At 38.0% G+C, this 17,366-nt stretch overlaps 1 protein-coding gene across 1 annotated transcript in view; it reads right to left on the reverse strand.

Moving 5' to 3' along the window:
• Positions 1 to 15,248, reverse strand: part of LOC113638436 (seizure 6-like protein) — a 47,169-nt gene extending 31,921 nt beyond the window's left edge. The window contains exon 1 of the mRNA XM_027139628.2: positions 15,020 to 15,248. Within this exon, the coding sequence (XP_026995429.2) occupies positions 15,020 to 15,104 (85 nt within the window). The 5' untranslated portion in view covers positions 15,105 to 15,248. The remainder of the gene's footprint in view (positions 1 to 15,019) is intronic.
• Between the last annotated feature and the right edge of the window lie 2,118 nt (positions 15,249 to 17,366).

Below are 17,366 nucleotides of genomic sequence, written 5' to 3' on the forward strand. Positions count from 1 at the left end.
CGATTAGGAAGCCATAAAAGAACCCAGACGAGCAACTAAGAAACTAGAGGTTTCACAAGTCCAGCATTCATGACTGCATTTCTTGAAACCATTAAAAAGATACTGGACAAAATGGTATCCGTGGGAGTGCTGCAAGGTGAAAACCACTGCTCTCCATCAGGAACATTAAGTTGTATGCAGGGAATTACAAGTTGCAGCTTCAGTTCAAAGGTAGCATTAACATTCTTATAAATCAAAAATGACCCCAGGGTTCCTGCTGAAGCTCCTGTCAACACATGCAGAATTGCAAGTATAGTATACAGCTGTGAATGAGTAATAACTCACAGAGGATGAGAGGATGGGTTCCCTTTTAAATCAAGTTGTCTTGAGAGATTTTCCTTGCCATTATTGCCTTTTGATGACTTTTTGATTTTGATGTAGAGCTGAATTGTGACAATGTACATTAACGTCTTTATCATTTTCCGATTTAATCAGAAGTCTGTCTCCTCCTCTGAATGCTGTTTTTGTGTGATTAAGTGACAGGTATCAGGTATGAAACTTGTTTAGAGCTTTTTCCATTCGTTACAACTTTGTGTGCATGGCATACACTGAGCACTTTATATCCTTACTCCTTCCATTAATGTGACTGTTTCTCAATTAATTTCAAATGAAATTCTGTTATATAAACAGAACAAAGTTGTCAGCTGCTTGAAGATTTAGCTCACACAATAGTTAAGTTTGAAGCAGAATATGAAATGTTTGGAGGATGAAAGTTGGCTTAAAAATTAGTTTCACTTTCCATGTCATCTTCTACTAATACTGTGCAACACTTTAGATCAAGCAAGTCAGCTAAGACACTTGAAACAAATTATAAAATAGTAGTTTTCCTATGTGATATGCTTGGTGTGCATAATCCTGTGGGCACAGAGTACAGTAACTCTTTGTGTCTCCTGCATATGCACACCATATTATTTTCTTTTCACACTTAATTCATGGCTTTGTTAATGTATGTCTGTGTTATGATAATCATTTCCACATCTGTGACATTGGTCACACTATATGAACTAGTATACATTTTGGATTGATATTAAGCCTACTCAATATCTACAGTATGTCGAATTGTGAAACTTGTATTTCTTTTCATGTTTTTTCCTATTTTTCAGTCTCTATTTATGTTGTTTTGAAACCAGTATTCTGGCTATATTACTGTCCCTTAAAGCCAAATTTGTTATACAGATCATAATACTATATGATTTCGAACTCAAATTATATAGTCTAGAGATTTTACTGTAGCTAGAATTTGTCACTGATGCCTGGCTATGTTAAACATCTTCAGCACTGCAGGAATCCATGGCATAATCTTCCCTAAGTGTTTGTATTCAAGAACAAGAATCATTAGCATGCTTAGAACATTTTCCATTCTATTAATAAATAAAGACTATGAAAGATTTTTTTGGATTTGTTCAGGAATGGATTCAACAATAAATAGAGAAAACTGAAATAATAAGCTTCAGATTCCTGAGACCCTGTTCTGTTCTGTGAACAGATGTCATTAAATGAGCATACAGTAGATAATGCAGATCCTGATCTCCCCTTGAGGTTTCTGTACCCTATCCTGATAAAAGAAGGTTTGAAATTCAGTGGTTTAGCCATTAGTATATATCTTTAAATGCTGGATAATGGAGAAGCCTAGTAAGTATACCGAGACCTCCACTACAAGCAATTCCTATTCTAGTTTCTTGTCAGATGACATCAATCCGCTGCCACACAAATGTATCTTTAATGTCTGATGTAGAGTCCTCTTGCTTATCTCTAAGAACAGGCCCTTGCACTTTTTTAAACTTTACAGCTAGCAAATTCATTCAAGCTGATTTTGGTGGACAAGACAAAAGGATATGTGACATTTAAAAACCAAAGATGGAGGGAGAGTATCAATATTTTGTAGTGGCCCAGTCAGAGCTCTATTTTCTGCCTCCTTGGACTCCATTTTAACAAAGATGCAGGAGAAATGGTATTTTTTCCAGATTAAAGGGCAGCATTATATTTTTTTAACAGCAGGCAAAGACATGGAAGCTTACTATAACATGCAACTTCACTCAATTACTATCAGAACAACTATTTACTATTTTATCCATAGTAAATAGGAACAAACAAAATGGGTGGCATGCTGGCATGGTGTTTAGTATTGCTGCTCTACAGCTCCTGGGTTTGAGCCTGAGCTTGGTTTACTGTGTGCATGTTTTCATTGTATTCACAGGAGTTTCCTCTTTGTTTTCAGAATTCCTAGTACCGTTCAAAACATACATGCAAGGCCCTAGATTTATTTAAACACACTCTCAAAACATGATCATAGAACCACTGAAAAAACAGACATACCCACATAAGGAAAACTGTTTAAAAGAGTGTTGTTGTTTTTTAAGTGTTGAGAATACACCTTAACTGGGATACCATTCCATCTGTGAGAAACACAACAATCAGGAGGATGCAAATGAAAATGATCCAAGAGCAGACAAGGGTTAGAATCTACAGTATAAGTGTTTTATAAAGTGTGTGTGTGTGTGTGTGTGTGTGTGTGTGTGTGTGTGTGTGTGTGTGTGTGTGTGTGTGTGTGTGTGTGTGTGTGTGTGTGTGTGTGTGTGTGTGTGTGTTTTAAAGCAGGTGAGGTGCAATCAGAAGTCCGATCTATCTATCTATCTATCTATCTATCTATCTATCTATCTATCTATCTATCTATCTATCTATCTATCTATCTATCTATCTATCTATCTATCTAAATCAATTTGTAGATTTAACAAGAATAAATGACAGAAGTAATTTGTTTAATTTATATAATAATAGCCTAATATGAGTGATGTAATCAACATACTAATTTATAAAATATATGCAGCACTATTTTAAAATACAAATGCACTAGTCTATGGATAAATCATAGTACATACAGACATGATACATGATCAGTCAGCTTGAAGCACTTAGGCTTAGGTGCAAAGAGCAGTCACATCAATAAGATTAAAACAAATGTACTGGGGTGGTTTAGAAGCTGTCAGCCTCCAAGCCTCCAAGTTTCATTCAGATTAATTAAACATTTAAAAGTTCTGTTGTAATAAAGGTGTCAAGCACCTGACATATTGTGCTCATTTTTGGCTGATCTACTCTCTAACCTAAATGCATTTGTCATTACACCATCTCTGTGACATATCTACAGTTATAGAAAAAAAAAAAACATTTCAATATGCAGTCAATGAGAGGATAAGTTTACCATCTTATCAATCAGTTTGGAGAAACTTTGGCCTGCAATTCATTACAAAATTGCTTCAATTAATGTTCAATTGCACTTATTAAGCAATAGCCCTTTTAAGATCCCACCACAGCAAGACAGGAGGGTTTAAGTCTGGACTTGGCCATGACATTTTTATCTTCCCACTCCTGTGCAATTGTCTTGAAGGCTTGATTGATCTGCAGCAACAGTTGCTTTTCTGAGGTAATGTCTGATGTCCTTTCTTCTTTCCATAATTTAGACACACACCTAGGTGCTCCAAAAACCTCTAAAGGTTCTTCTTTTATTGAGGTAGTCATCCTTCTTGAGGATTAACTCATCTAAGGTGTTATACTACTTGTAAAAATAGGAATGCTGTCTATTTTTCCCCACCTGAATGTTTCTGAATGTTTATTGGAAAGTTGGAAAGCTGGCTTGTTATTCAGGTCTTCTCCACCCCCCCCACCCCCCACCCCCCCCCTATGACTGTATGTAAATGCCACCTATTATCTCTGGATTATATATTCTCATTCGTTCCTGCTGAAAAGCATTCCACAGTATTTTGAATTGGGATATGTACACATCCCTTTATGGATTGATACCTTGTTGATGTGAAGGAGCTTGTGTACTTGTGTATCAGCACAGTTTTACTGCTGCGATTAGTTAGCCTATACCACTAGTGAAAACTTTGATATCTGTATAACTGGCATTAATGCTAGTGCCTCTGTATCAGTTCATTGAAGCCAGTACTGTATGTGTTATTTTCTCATGTTGAGTATATATACTGTATGTGCTCTTTAATGCAGCTGACAGCCTATTTGTGGTACAGTAATCCCTCGCCACTTTGCGGTTCAAGTTTCGCGGCCTCAGTGCATCGCTGATTTTTCAACAATATTCATTGAAAAATACAAATAAAAACAGTTTCCCAGGATGCCAGACAAAGAGAGAAACACAGGTGGATAGAGATACACTAGAGAGCGAGACAGAGAAAGACAGGTGGATAGAGATACACTAGCATAATACACTAGATAGATACTGTCACAGTGTAAGATGAGTTCTAAGGCACTGTGTATAAAAATTTATTGTTTTGGTGGTGAAAGTCTTAATGGGGGTTGGACATGTGTTGAATTGTATGTTTGTGTTTATTTATTTTCATTAATGTAGATGGTGTTGGCCAATGATTGTTGCCCATGTTCCTATAGTTAGAGGAGAGAACCCCCTACCAATTTTAGAATGGTTAGATCCAGGGGCGGGACTAAGAGAATAAAATGGCTCCCACACAGTCAGTCAGTGTGGGTTATTGTAACAGTTGGTGTTTGTAGGTGATGTACCAAGTAAATGCTATGGTCTTACTGAGTGTGGGCACTAATAAATCACCCTTCACCTGACTCCAAGCGGCTTCTGTGTCACATTTGAATCCTATCCCCCGGTTAAATCCTAACAGTTGGTGTCAGAATTGGGACTCTAGTGTGACATAGAAATAGCAATCATGCCGCCGAAGAGGAGAGATCAGCTAGCAGCTGAAGTTGATGTGGAGGAAGAGCAAGGTGCCACATGTGGAGATCCAGTACAGCCTGTGGACACTCTTAACACCACAGGTGAATCAGCTATTGCAGCTCTGGCAGGAATGTTCCAGTCATTCCTACAATATCAGAAGGACAGGCAGGAGAGGCAAGAGAGAGAATCAGCCCGACTGGAACAGCACTACAAGGTCCTCACCCATCAAGTCACTCAGATGCAGATGGATCTGGAGCATGCCCGACAAAATGCTCTCTCTTCTGAACGGACAGTGGCTCGAGGTTTTGATCACCTACCTCAACTGCCTAAGTTGCAAAACTTTGATGATATAGAACATTTTCTTACTACTTTTGAGAGACTGGCAGAAGTGTACAAATGGCCAAAGGAAGACTGGGCTATTTATCTGGTTCCCCTGCTCACTGGCAAGGCAAGAAGTGCATTTGTGGCCATGTCACCTGCCTATATCTCTGACTATGAGAAAGTTAAAGAAGACATCCTCAAGAAATACGAAATCAACACAGAAACCTACAGACTGAGATTTCGAACACTGAACACACCTGCTGACGAGTCACAGATGTTGTATGTCCGCCTAAAGGATCTGTTCTTTAAGTGGGTGAAATTTCATAGAAAACAGCTAATATGCAAGCTAGCTTTCAAGACAAAAGGCTAACAAGCTACCTTTATAGAAAACAGGCTAATATGCAAGCTACCTTTATAGAAAACAGGCTAATATGCAAGCTACCTTTATAGAAAACAGGCTAATATGCAAGCTACCTTTATAGAAAAAAAGGCTAACAAGCTAGTTTTATAGAAAACACACTAATATTGAAGCTAGCATTGTAGAAAACAGGATATGTAATCTAGCTTTATAGAAAACCGGGTTAAACACAGAAACAATCATTCTATAAACAGGATAAAACATGAATTAGCAATATAGTAAACAGGATAAAATGTTAGCGTCATAGTAAACAGGCTAACACACAAACTAGCACTAAAGTAAACATGTTAAACCATAAACTGGAAAATATAGTTTAGACTGGCTAAACAATCAGTATTAGCTGATAGCTAGCTGGCTATGGGTCAGTGACTGTGCTACACTGTATGCTCTGAATTTGTATTTTTATACAGCAGCATATTATTCATTTTTTTGGATAATATAATGTGCATTAAAACACTTTTTTTTTCTTCAGTCGTCATGATCTATGCAAACGGATCATGCAAAATGTTTTATTTGTGCAACCCTTTCAATTTACGGTGTCTTATAGGTCTGGCCCTGAAAATTGTACTGCTGATTTTTTGTCTAGGACACCACAGGGGGTGTCACCAGAAGGGGGAGGAAATGTCAGTGTAAGATGAGTTCTAAGGCACTGTGTATAAAAATTTCTTGTTTTGGTGGTGAAAGTCTTAATGGGGGTTGGACATGTGTTGAATTGTATGTTTGTGTTTATTTATTTTCATTAATGTAGATGTTGTTGGCCAATGATTGTTGCCCATGTTCCTATAGTTAGAGGAGAGAACCCCCTACCAATTTTAGAATGGTTATATCCAGGGGTGGGACTAAGAGAATAAAATGGCTCCCACACAGTCAGTCTGGGTGGGTTATTGTAACAGTTGGTGTTTGTAGGTGGTGTACCAAGTAAATGCTATGGTCTTACTGAGTGTGGGCACTAATAAATCACCCTTCACCTGACTCCAAGTGGCTTCTGTGTCACATTTGCCTCCTATCCCCCGGTTAAATCCTAACAGATACACTAACATAAGCCTTAAACTTAGAGACTGATATTCAGAGAGCCTGTCTCTTTACAGTATATAAAGTGGTGGTAGGGTATTAAGCTGCCTTGAGCTCTGCAGTCTCTAACATATTATGATTTAGACAGAGTACAGCTTCTTAACCATATGAACTGTTGAAAAATGATGTATTGCTATGGAATCACTGTCCACTTCATGCATTTATGCACTGATACATTTACACTGTATGCACTGTATTGCATAAGTATTAGGTGAGTATTTTGACCATATCATAGTTTTTATGCATATTTTCCAACTCCAAGATGTATAAACTTGAATGCCTATTGGATTCAAGCATATCAAATGTTGTGAATTTGTGTAATGAGGGAGGGGGTTGCCTAAGGAGATTAACACCACATATCAAGCTGTGAATAATTATTAGGCAGCTTCTACCAGTACCAGGAACTCATTATCCTCCAGTGCTGTCATATTCCAGAACTGAACAGTGCTCAGGTTGTACAAGGAAGGCTGAAACCTGACCATTACTGAACAAGACATAAGTTGATGACTGGGCAAGAAATTTCTGAAGATATTTTTTTCAAAGGTATGATTGGGATTTATGGACTGACGGGGTGAGAGTGACTCTTGACATCCAGATGGGCCTGTGGCTGGATCAGTAATGCACACAGAGCTGCACTTCGACTCAGATGCCAGCAAGGTGGAGGTGAGGTACTGGTATGGGCAGGTATTATTGAAGATGAACTAGTTGGACCTTTTGTGGGTTAAGGATGGACTCAAAATCAACTCCCAAACCTACTGCCAGTTTTTAGAAGACTTCTTCAAGCAGTGGTAAAGGAAAAAGTCTGCATCTTTTAAGTAGACCATAACTTTTATGCAGGGCAATGTGCCATTGCATGTATTTGAAGTACACCACTGTGTGTCTAGCCAATAAAGGCTAAAGAATAATGAAAAGAACCCCTTCGTCACTTGACCTAAACCATATTGAGAACTTGTGGGTCCTTCTTAAACAGTAGAGTTATAATGAAGGAAAACAGTAAACCTCTCTGTACAATGTCTGGGAGGCTGTAGTTGCTGCTGCACAAAAGGTCTTCAGCAGATAAAGAAACTGCTCCATGAAAGATTCCATAAATGGAAGATTTATGACGGTTATTGAAAAGGGTGGCAATAATGGTCACTGATTAGTTTTTTTTTTTAAATGGCAGAAATGTTTATTTATAAATTTTGAGCTATTTGTTATTACTCTCACTTTAACAGATGAAAATAAACAATTGACATGGTAAAAAAAATCAAAAAGTTAAAAAAAAAAAGTTTTTTATGTAGTTACATAATAATTCTGCATAATAATAGTAGCCCTGTAATTGTGAACACATAGATATTCTCCTAAGAAAGCCAATATCTCCGTTTTACTTCCTTAAACATTGAGGTTTGAGGTTTATTAACATTTTGGATTGACCGAGAGTACTGTAGATGTTTTATCCTAAAAAATACAGCTTGCCAATATAGGCACATGGTGTAGACACAGTGTAGACTATCATATATAGCAAAATCTTTATATTAAATTTATATTTTATTAAAGTTCACATCAAACATCAGGAAAAGTATGATTACTGTGACTATGATCATGGAAAAGTTGTTGCTGTCAAGAAGGCTAAAGTACAGTGGCTGAGAAGTGCAAAGCAAAATAAAAATTAAAAATTAAAAAAAAAAATTGAAAACAAAATGACATTTAAAAAAACCCATAACAACATTTCAGACAAACCGGAAAAGATAGGTATAGGTTGCAAATGGAAGTCTTACAGCTGATTGGACGTCACATCTGTCACTCGGACTTTACAGGCAGTAGAAAATTGTGCATAAAATTATTTCTTGTGCATGTGTGGAGTTTTGTGTTTCCTGTTAAATCTAAGAAAATACAGTAACAAGCAAAAAAAGGAAGTACATTCATATGCCATGATTTTAAACATGCTGATAGCATATCATTGCATAAAGATTAGTTTGCCATCTCTAAAAACACACCTGAAGAATGAAGGTATGTTTTGAATATTAAACGATGTAAGGAATGCTATAAGAGCAGAGCTGCGTAGACCAGTAGAGTTGTTCAGTTACTGGACAATGTGGTTAGCATGTGTTAATGTGTGTTAAATGTGATGACATTATGCGGTTGCTGCAAGAACTTAAACCATAAGGGACAGCACAGAGGACATGTCCTTGATTTGTTCGACAATGGGACCAAACTATCTGTGGCATGCGGATGGTTACGATACAATTAAGCGGTTTTTTGAGACTCCTTCTGTGGCTTATATGTAGACCAACTAACAATAATCCTGCTGTTATTACAAACCTACAAAAAGAAATCATAAAAAGGTTCAAATTACGCAATACATTCAACACTGGACAAAGCATGCTGAACTAGTATATTCTGAGTTGGTGCTAAATGACATCGGATTGTTTCCAACATCGCTAAGCTGGAAGTAATTTTACTGGAGTATATTTAAGAAGTTTTTATTGTCAACATATTTAATAATGTATTAAAATGCTTTGATTGCATTGTCTATGGATTTAATAAACAATTACTTCAAAAAGCCACAGTACAATTAGATGATCTTTATTGTGAGCATTGAGTAGGTAACTATGAAATGATCTCAGATGGTGTGATTAACATTCTGAAATATAAATTTCATACTGGATTAAACAGTGCCTCCTGGCACAATTATATTGCCAAATATTGTGACTGAATAGAAATGATAAAAAAATTTTTTTTACAGTAAAACACAGCTTTCTACAGTAAAATTAATGTATCTTTTTTCTGGCTTAATAAACCTTGTCTTTTAAACCTTACTTTCCCCATTATTAGAATAAGATGTGCTATACAAAAGTTTAGCCTTTATGTTGTGTGATTCATTTTGTTACTTATATATTGTATACAATCTATTTGTAGTTCTTTTTCTGTGGGGAAGGAGATTGCAGACGCTCGCTTTTCACTTTCAGCGCTATTCCTGTTAATTTATCTAAAAGAATCTTAATAAATTAGAATGTTCTGGAAAAGTTTATTTATTTCAGTAATTCAACTCAAATAGTGAAACTCATATATTATATAAACCAGTAGTTTTAGTCTTTTGTACTTTTAACTGTGATGATTTTGGCTCAAATTTAACAAAAACCCACCAATTCACTATCTCAAAAATTAGAATATGGTGACATGTCTATCAGCTAATCAACCTAACACCTGCAAAGTTTTGCTGAGCAATCAAAATGGTCTCTCAATATGGTTCACTAGGCTACACAGTCATGCGGAAGACTGCTGATCTGAGAGTTGTCCAGAAGAAAATCATTGACACCCTTCACAAGAAGGGTAAGCCGCAAACATTCATTGCCAAAAAAGCTGGCTGTTCACAAAGTGCTGTATCCAAGCTTGTTAACAGTAAGTTGAGTGGAAGAAAAAAGCATGGAAGAAAAATATGCACAACCAACCGAGAGAACTGCAGCCTTGTCAAGCAAAATCGATTCAAGAATGTGGGTGAAGTTCACAAGGAAGGAGGCTGGGGTCAATGCATAATGAGCCTCCACACACAGACGTGTCAAGAAATTTGGCTTCAGTTGTCGTATTCCTCTTTTTAAGCCACTCCTGAACCACAGACAACATCAGAGGCGTCTTAGCTGGGCTAAGGAGAAGAATAACTGCACTGTTAACCAGTGGTCCAAAGTCCTCTTTTCAGATGAGATCAGGTTTTATATTTAATTTGGAAACCAAGGTTCTAGAGTCTGGAAGAAGGGTGGAGAAGCTCATAGCCCATAGCCATAGCCCAGATAGATACTTTATTGACATTACATAGTACATAGCAAGGAAATTCTGTTTAGCATTTACCAGAATTGCAAATAGTAGAAATTGAGCAAATGAACAAGTGCAGAAAAATATGTATATTTATGTACCACAGATCAATAAGGTATGGCAGGTACTATGTGTATAGGAATATGTGCTAGTTGTATATACAGCACAAGATGTATAAAAATATAAATATATATTTCTGTGCAATATATGTTCATCGTGTTACACAGTGTATATACAGTGTGCCGCCCTGTAGCCCTGACCTCAGTAGTGATGAAGTGCTTCGAAAGACAGAGACTTCATCACTGCATCACTACCGGACACACTTGATCCACTACAGTTAGCGTACCGCCAGTACCACTCTACTGAGGACGCCATCGCTCATCTTCTCCACACTACAATGAGCCACCTGGACTGCAGAAAAGGGAATTATGACAAAATTCTGTTTGTGGACTACAGTTCAGCGATTAACACCATAATTCCCTCCACGCTCACCTCTAAGTTGGAGGTCCTGGGACTCAGCCTGCCGCTGTGTCAATGGATCTCCAACTTACTGATAGACAGACCACAAGCCATACGGGTGGGCAAACACACCTCATCCACCCTCACTCTCAGCACTGGAGCTCCCCAGGGTTGTGCTCTGAGCCCCCTGCTGAACTCACTGTACACATATGACTGTGTGGCCACTTCCAACTCCACCACTATCATCAAGTTTGCTGACGATACTGTTGTGGTGGGTCTGATCTCAACAACGACGAGACAGCCTACCTACAGGAGCCTAAAAACCTGGAGAGATGGTGCCAGGAGAACAATCTTCTCCTGGAAGTCAGCAAGACTAAGCAGTTGATAGTGGACATCAGCACAAAGCAGGAGCAGCCAGTCATACCAATGCTAAACATCAAGAGGACTCCAGTGGAGAGAGTGGACAGTTTCTGGTACCTGGGTGTTCACATCACACAGGACCTGTCTTGGTCCCGTCACATCAACACCCTGGTGAAGAAGGCCCAGCAGCGTCTGTACCATCTGAGACGCTTAAGGGACTTCAAACTACCCTCTCAGGTGCTAAAGACTTTCTACACCTGCACCACTGAGAGCGTCCTGATGGGTAGCATCACTTCCTGGTTCAGAAACAGCACCATGCAGAACAGGCGAACCCTCCAGAGGGTAGTGCGGTCAGCTGAATGTTCCATCCACACAGAGCTCCCTGACCTGCAGGAAATCTACAGCACGTGGTGCCGGACCAGAGCCAGGAAGATTGTAAAGGATCTCAGCCATTACAACAATGGACTCATTTCTTTGTTGCGTTCAGGGAAACGCTTCCGCTCCTTGAAAGCAAACACAGAGAGAATGAAGAGAAGCTTCTTCCCGCAGGCCATTCGGAGTTTAAACCAAGACATACCCAGAATCTGGATCTAGATCTGGATCTAGTACTGGACCTCTCCCCTTCCCTGTTTTTCTGCACACCTTTTTTTGCACTGACCTTTATCTCTGGACTGTCACTTTAGCTCTGTACTTGCACAACACAGTACCACTTTATGATATGATATGATATGATATGATATGATATGATATGACTGAAATTTTTTGCAGCAATCATCACTTACACAACATCACATAATCCGCAAACTCCAAAAAAACTCCCAAAACAAACAAACACTTTATACACACCATACTGCACATGGACAATTTAAGGACAATAATTAAAAACCATATGCATTTATGTATATGTATATACATTACTTCTCACTTATATTTTCATATTTTATTATTTTATATAGTTTCTTTTTATATAGTTTATCTTTTTTTTTTATTTATCTACCTCCTTTTGGTTATATTTTTTATCCCAAATTGCATTCTTTATGTTTGAATACCAGACAGTTGCAAAAAGCATTTCACTGCTTGTCGTACTCTGTATGTATGTGTATGTGACAAATAAAATTTGATTTGATTTTGATTTGATATACACATAGCATACATATGAAATAATAAACTAGCTATGAATTTACAGTTTTATACAATTATATTTATGTAGAGAAGACTTAACAGATTGTACAGTGTGGTGCAGAACTACAGTACAAGGTGATTACAGGCAGTGAAGTATTCGTGATACATTAATGTAGCTTAGAGTTCAGTAGGTTCATGGATGTAGGGAAAAACTGGCCATGAACCTGCTGCTTGTGGTGCAGATGGTCTTGTGTCTCTTCATGAACACTTGAACAGTTTGTGAATTGAGAGGGATGATTCTATGATGATTTTTGTGGTCTATTCAGACAAGATGTGGTGAAGAGACTCAATGACAGGAAGTTGGGTGGTTTTCACCACCCTTTGCAGTGATTTCACACACTATGCCATACTACACTGGAATGGAGTTTGTCAGGATGCTGTCAATGGGGGATAGATGAACTCTTTTCTCAAGAAGTAGATGAGGTTGTGCCATTCAAACCAGAGTTGAAGTATTCACATGCCAAGACAGATCCACAGAGATATGAAAAACCAGGAACTTAAAGCTGCAGACATGCTTTACTTCAATCCTGTTGATGTAGACAGGGGGTAGTCTGTTGTTGTTAGATTTCTGGAAGTCCACTATGGTCTTTGGTCTTTGTGGTTGTTAGTGTAACACCGTACTGACAGGTTTTAGAGTGCTTATCATTGTTGAAGAGTAAAGTATAAAGTTATATTGCTGCTGCTAAATTACTGGCTCATAGGATCACTGTAGAAATCTGCAGGTGTAGAGTAGTTACTATTAAAGAGGATAGTGATATAACAGCTATTCAACAGTTTTGACTATAGCACATTCCCAGGAATTGAGAGTTTGATGGTATGGATGGAGTATCAGTTTTGGATTTTAGAGTGCTTTTTTCTTTCATTAAACCCCAAGATGGCTATACAGTATGTCTTTGAATGAACCCCAAGAGACAATAATTTCAAAGAAGCTACAACATCTGAGAACTGCTCCGTTATCTAAGAGTAACCATGTGTAGGAAGTGAAAGAAACAAACAACCATTTAGGTTTGGTTTGAGTTTATTTATATTTTGAACAAGCTTGAATATTTAAAAGCTGGAGACTCAAACTATGCCACTTAGTATGAAAAATATAATGCAATGAAAAATAAAAGCTCAATGATTTAAACCAGCTGTCGTTTATTTTCATCTTAGGTATGAAATATGAATAAATCCAATAATGAAATGTTTCGACCATAAAAAACATAAAACATATTTCATTCAAAATTTCTCATCACCACAATATATTTTTCATTTAATTTCATATTTTAAATACAAAATTATCTCTCTCTCTCTCTCTCTCTCTCTCTCTCTCTCTCTCTCTCTCTCTCTCTCTCTCTCTCTCCTGTGATATACCACATGAAAAACATAGGAGAGCTCAGGAAGCTGTTCAGGAGTGATGTGATGAGAGTAGAAGGACAAAATCTAGCCTAGTGAGTTGCAGAATTCAGAATAGACAGGCTGCCACTAAAACCAGGGCCTGCTGATGAAAGCACTGTGACAGCTCAGTAGAAATATTGAATTCAGCTTACATTTGCACAACTGCCCTGATATGCTGGTACTTACTCTCAAAAAAATTGTTTCAGATTTGTTCAGCAAATGAATCAAGCAGGGCTACTTGGTACATAAGTCAATTTCACTTTTCAAGAATACAATAAAGCAAGTGTGCAAATGCCATCAAACATGATAAATAAAAGAGAAATCACAATTCTATGATTGTGTCAATATAAGGTGGTTTTCAATTCTTTTACCAATCACTCAGTGCCAGTTTCACTGACCATGGGTTTAATGTAGCATGTTATGTGGACGTAAGGTACAGGGCCAGAATTAATGGTAAAGTGAACGAGGCTATTCCAGCATTTAACAATATATGTATATGTAAATGTGTATATCTTTCTTTATTTTAATTTTTTGTATACTGTACAATGACATTGAACGAAACCGCGCACACACAATATATATATATATGTGTATATACACATATATATATATATTGTGTGTGTGTGTGTGTGTGTGTGTGTGTGTGTGTGTGTGTGTGTGTGTGTGTGTGTGTGTGTGTGTTCATTGTGTTTTGATGTTTACTGTAGGTACATAAGTGGGCTGATCAGGATCCACGTTCACCGAAAATCTCCCGCTGGTTCCACCACAATGTTTCATCAGACAAACCACCATCAGCCTGAATGAAACCTACCGTTGGCTCACAGAGGGGCAGGTGGCATATAATTAAGGGTCATTTTAATACTCTTGCAGCTTTATGCAGCCATTCACAAAGAGCGGACCTCGTAGTGCTTCCCTTTTACTGATGTCAGTGACACAGCGAAGCAAAACAAGCCCTCATTTGTATGTATGCAATGACCCCTTATTGTCCCTGAAGTACACAACAGCATCATGTCAACAACCAGAGCTTACTGTAGGTGTTTAAAATGAGCTGCATGTGGGACTCTGACCTCCGATTCGCAATCAGATCTTTCCGCATAGCCCGTGACGTCTATATCTGTCACTTCCACGGAGAAGCTCATAAACTAAAGCTTTCTGTCGCAGAATCATTCGACGCAGAGTAAATCGGCCAAGCGAAAGTTTCCGAAGTGAATGCGGCAGTAACACGCATGCAGATGCATTCGCACAATTAAAGCCAAGAGCTCGAGCAGAAAGCACAGCAATTTGCGATATGAGCTTATAGTGAAAATTACCTTGGGTCAGGATGATTCCGCACATGAAACCCACCCAGACAGCGGCGCTCAGTGCACGACTTTCGGCAGAGCTTGTGATCGGCATGATGAGAAGCGCGCAAACAAAACAAAGCTGAAGTCCAGGATCTACGTTAAAGCTCCGTGACAGTGGATGGAAATGCAGCGATTAATCGAAGAGGGAAGAGGTCTCTCTCTCTCTCTCTCTCTCTCTCTCTCTCTCTCTCTCTCTCTCTCTCTCTCTCTCTCTCTCCGCAGTGTCTCGCCTTTCTTCCCTACGCGCATCAACAACATTTAATGATGTGACGCTTTGTTGTTGTGCTATTGTTAGATCCAAGAAAGCATTTCACAATTCATGTAATATCAGCTGTTCACGTTGTAGTGTTAGACTAAGTGTTAGTTGTTCAAAACAAATTAATGAAAGAAAGAAAGAAAAAAAGAAAGAAAGAAAGAAAGAAAGAAAGAAAGAAAGAAAGAAAGAAAGACTTCAAGTCAAGTCAAGTAGCTTTTATTGGCATTCAACCATACAGTATATACAGTACAGTAGCTGTTGCAGTACACAGACTGGTGCTACATAACACAAAGACAGAGCTAAAGACTTAGTAAGTAGTCCTAGCCACATAAAGTGCATCTATGTGACCTGGTGCAAACAGTGCAGGACAAGACAGAATGACAGTGCAGGACTTTTAGAACGAAACTGCTACACAGTCTGGTCATGAGTGCTAGGCAGGAGGGTGAAGACGGCAGGTGGTGAAGATTGTGTGTGAGGGGTGTGTGGGGTCATCCACAATGCTTTTGGCTTTGCAGATGCAGCGTGTGGTGTAAATGTCCATGATAGAGGGAAGAGAGACTCCAATGATCTTCTTGGTTGTCCTCACTATCCGCTGCAGAGTCTTGCGATCCAAGATGGTGCATTTCCTAAACCAGACAGTGATGCCGCTGCTCAGGATGTTCTCAATGATCCCTCTGTAGAATGTAGTCAGGATGAGCGGAGAGGGCTTTCTTGGTGATGAAGCTGGTGTTGAGTGACCGGGTGAAGTAGAAATTTGGTGCTCTTGACAATCAGGATCTTATCCTGAATTTTCACAAGAGATTTACACTTACTGTACAAAGAGCATAGAATAAAGGTTTCCCAAGATTGGTTAAAATTGTATGTATCTAATGTATCTAAAGGGTTCTAATCTTCTGAACTGTGGTAACTTTCTGCTGCACACCTCTAGAAGCTGAGAGTGATACTCACTCTATAACTAGATAGAAGCTAAGTGGGCATCTATGTTACATTGTCTGTATCCAGAATTAGAAGCCATTACTGGGCAGAAAATTTTGTTAAAAAAATATATATATATATATAATTGCCTGAACCCTAAAAAAGAACCAGTGCCCTAAGCGCTGATTACATTTTACATTTACAGCATTTTCTCATCCAGTGCAACTTACAGTTTTAATTTAAGATTGAGAAATCAGTGCTCAGATCACAATATTTTGCTTGTGATCTTTTAAAGAGTTTTGTCACAGAGAAGAGAAGCTATTAATTTCTTACTCTGCAATACATTAGTATGAGAGGAGGGTTAATGTCCCCAATGGATCATACCAGCCCAGAACATGGCCTATTTTTCAGAGCATGTTCATAGTTAGGTGTGGTTTCATTTATGTCTCTTTGAAATTTCACATAATTTTAGTTTCATGTTTACCACTAATAGGAAATCTACCAGTAGATTAAAAAACTCATAAGATAGCACCCCTAATATACCTAGAGGAAAAAAGAAAAACACTGAAAGAAAAAACCTAGTAAAGGGCAAAATCATGTGAGATCATAGGTTTGAATCACAGGAGTCCAAGAGAACCTATCTGGTCTATCTAACTTTTTTCTGCATAGAGGCAATTCTATGGGAATTAGCACTCTCCTACAAGTGCTTTAATCTTCTTCTTTGACACACTATATACACAAAAGATTTTTTAGCTTCAGGTGCTTCAGGTAGTTGTTATGTGGAGAGGACAAGCTATAATGGGCTGTTATTACAATGTGGGAAAATGAGAGAATAAAAATCCAAAACAAAAGGTTAAACATAAATTAATATTATTAGTTATTCTAGTAACACAATGTTGCTCAATGTAAGAATGTAATGTCTTGTTACTTTACAACCCTTAAACAACCAAGCGCACCAAGCCTCAATGGGATACAAAAGGACATCGGCTATTATTATTTGCTTCATTGTGCAATAGTGATTTAAAGGTGTTGCACTGCTATTAAATACAGCTCATTTTTTCTCATGATTGCATTCACTTAAATATAATTTTAATGCCAAATAATTGAGCTAGTACTGACTAAACTACTGACTAAACCTACCAG

This window comes from Tachysurus fulvidraco, chromosome 20 (assembly GCF_022655615.1).
Source record: "Tachysurus fulvidraco isolate hzauxx_2018 chromosome 20, HZAU_PFXX_2.0, whole genome shotgun sequence".
NCBI lineage: Eukaryota > Metazoa > Chordata > Actinopteri > Siluriformes > Bagridae > Tachysurus > Tachysurus fulvidraco.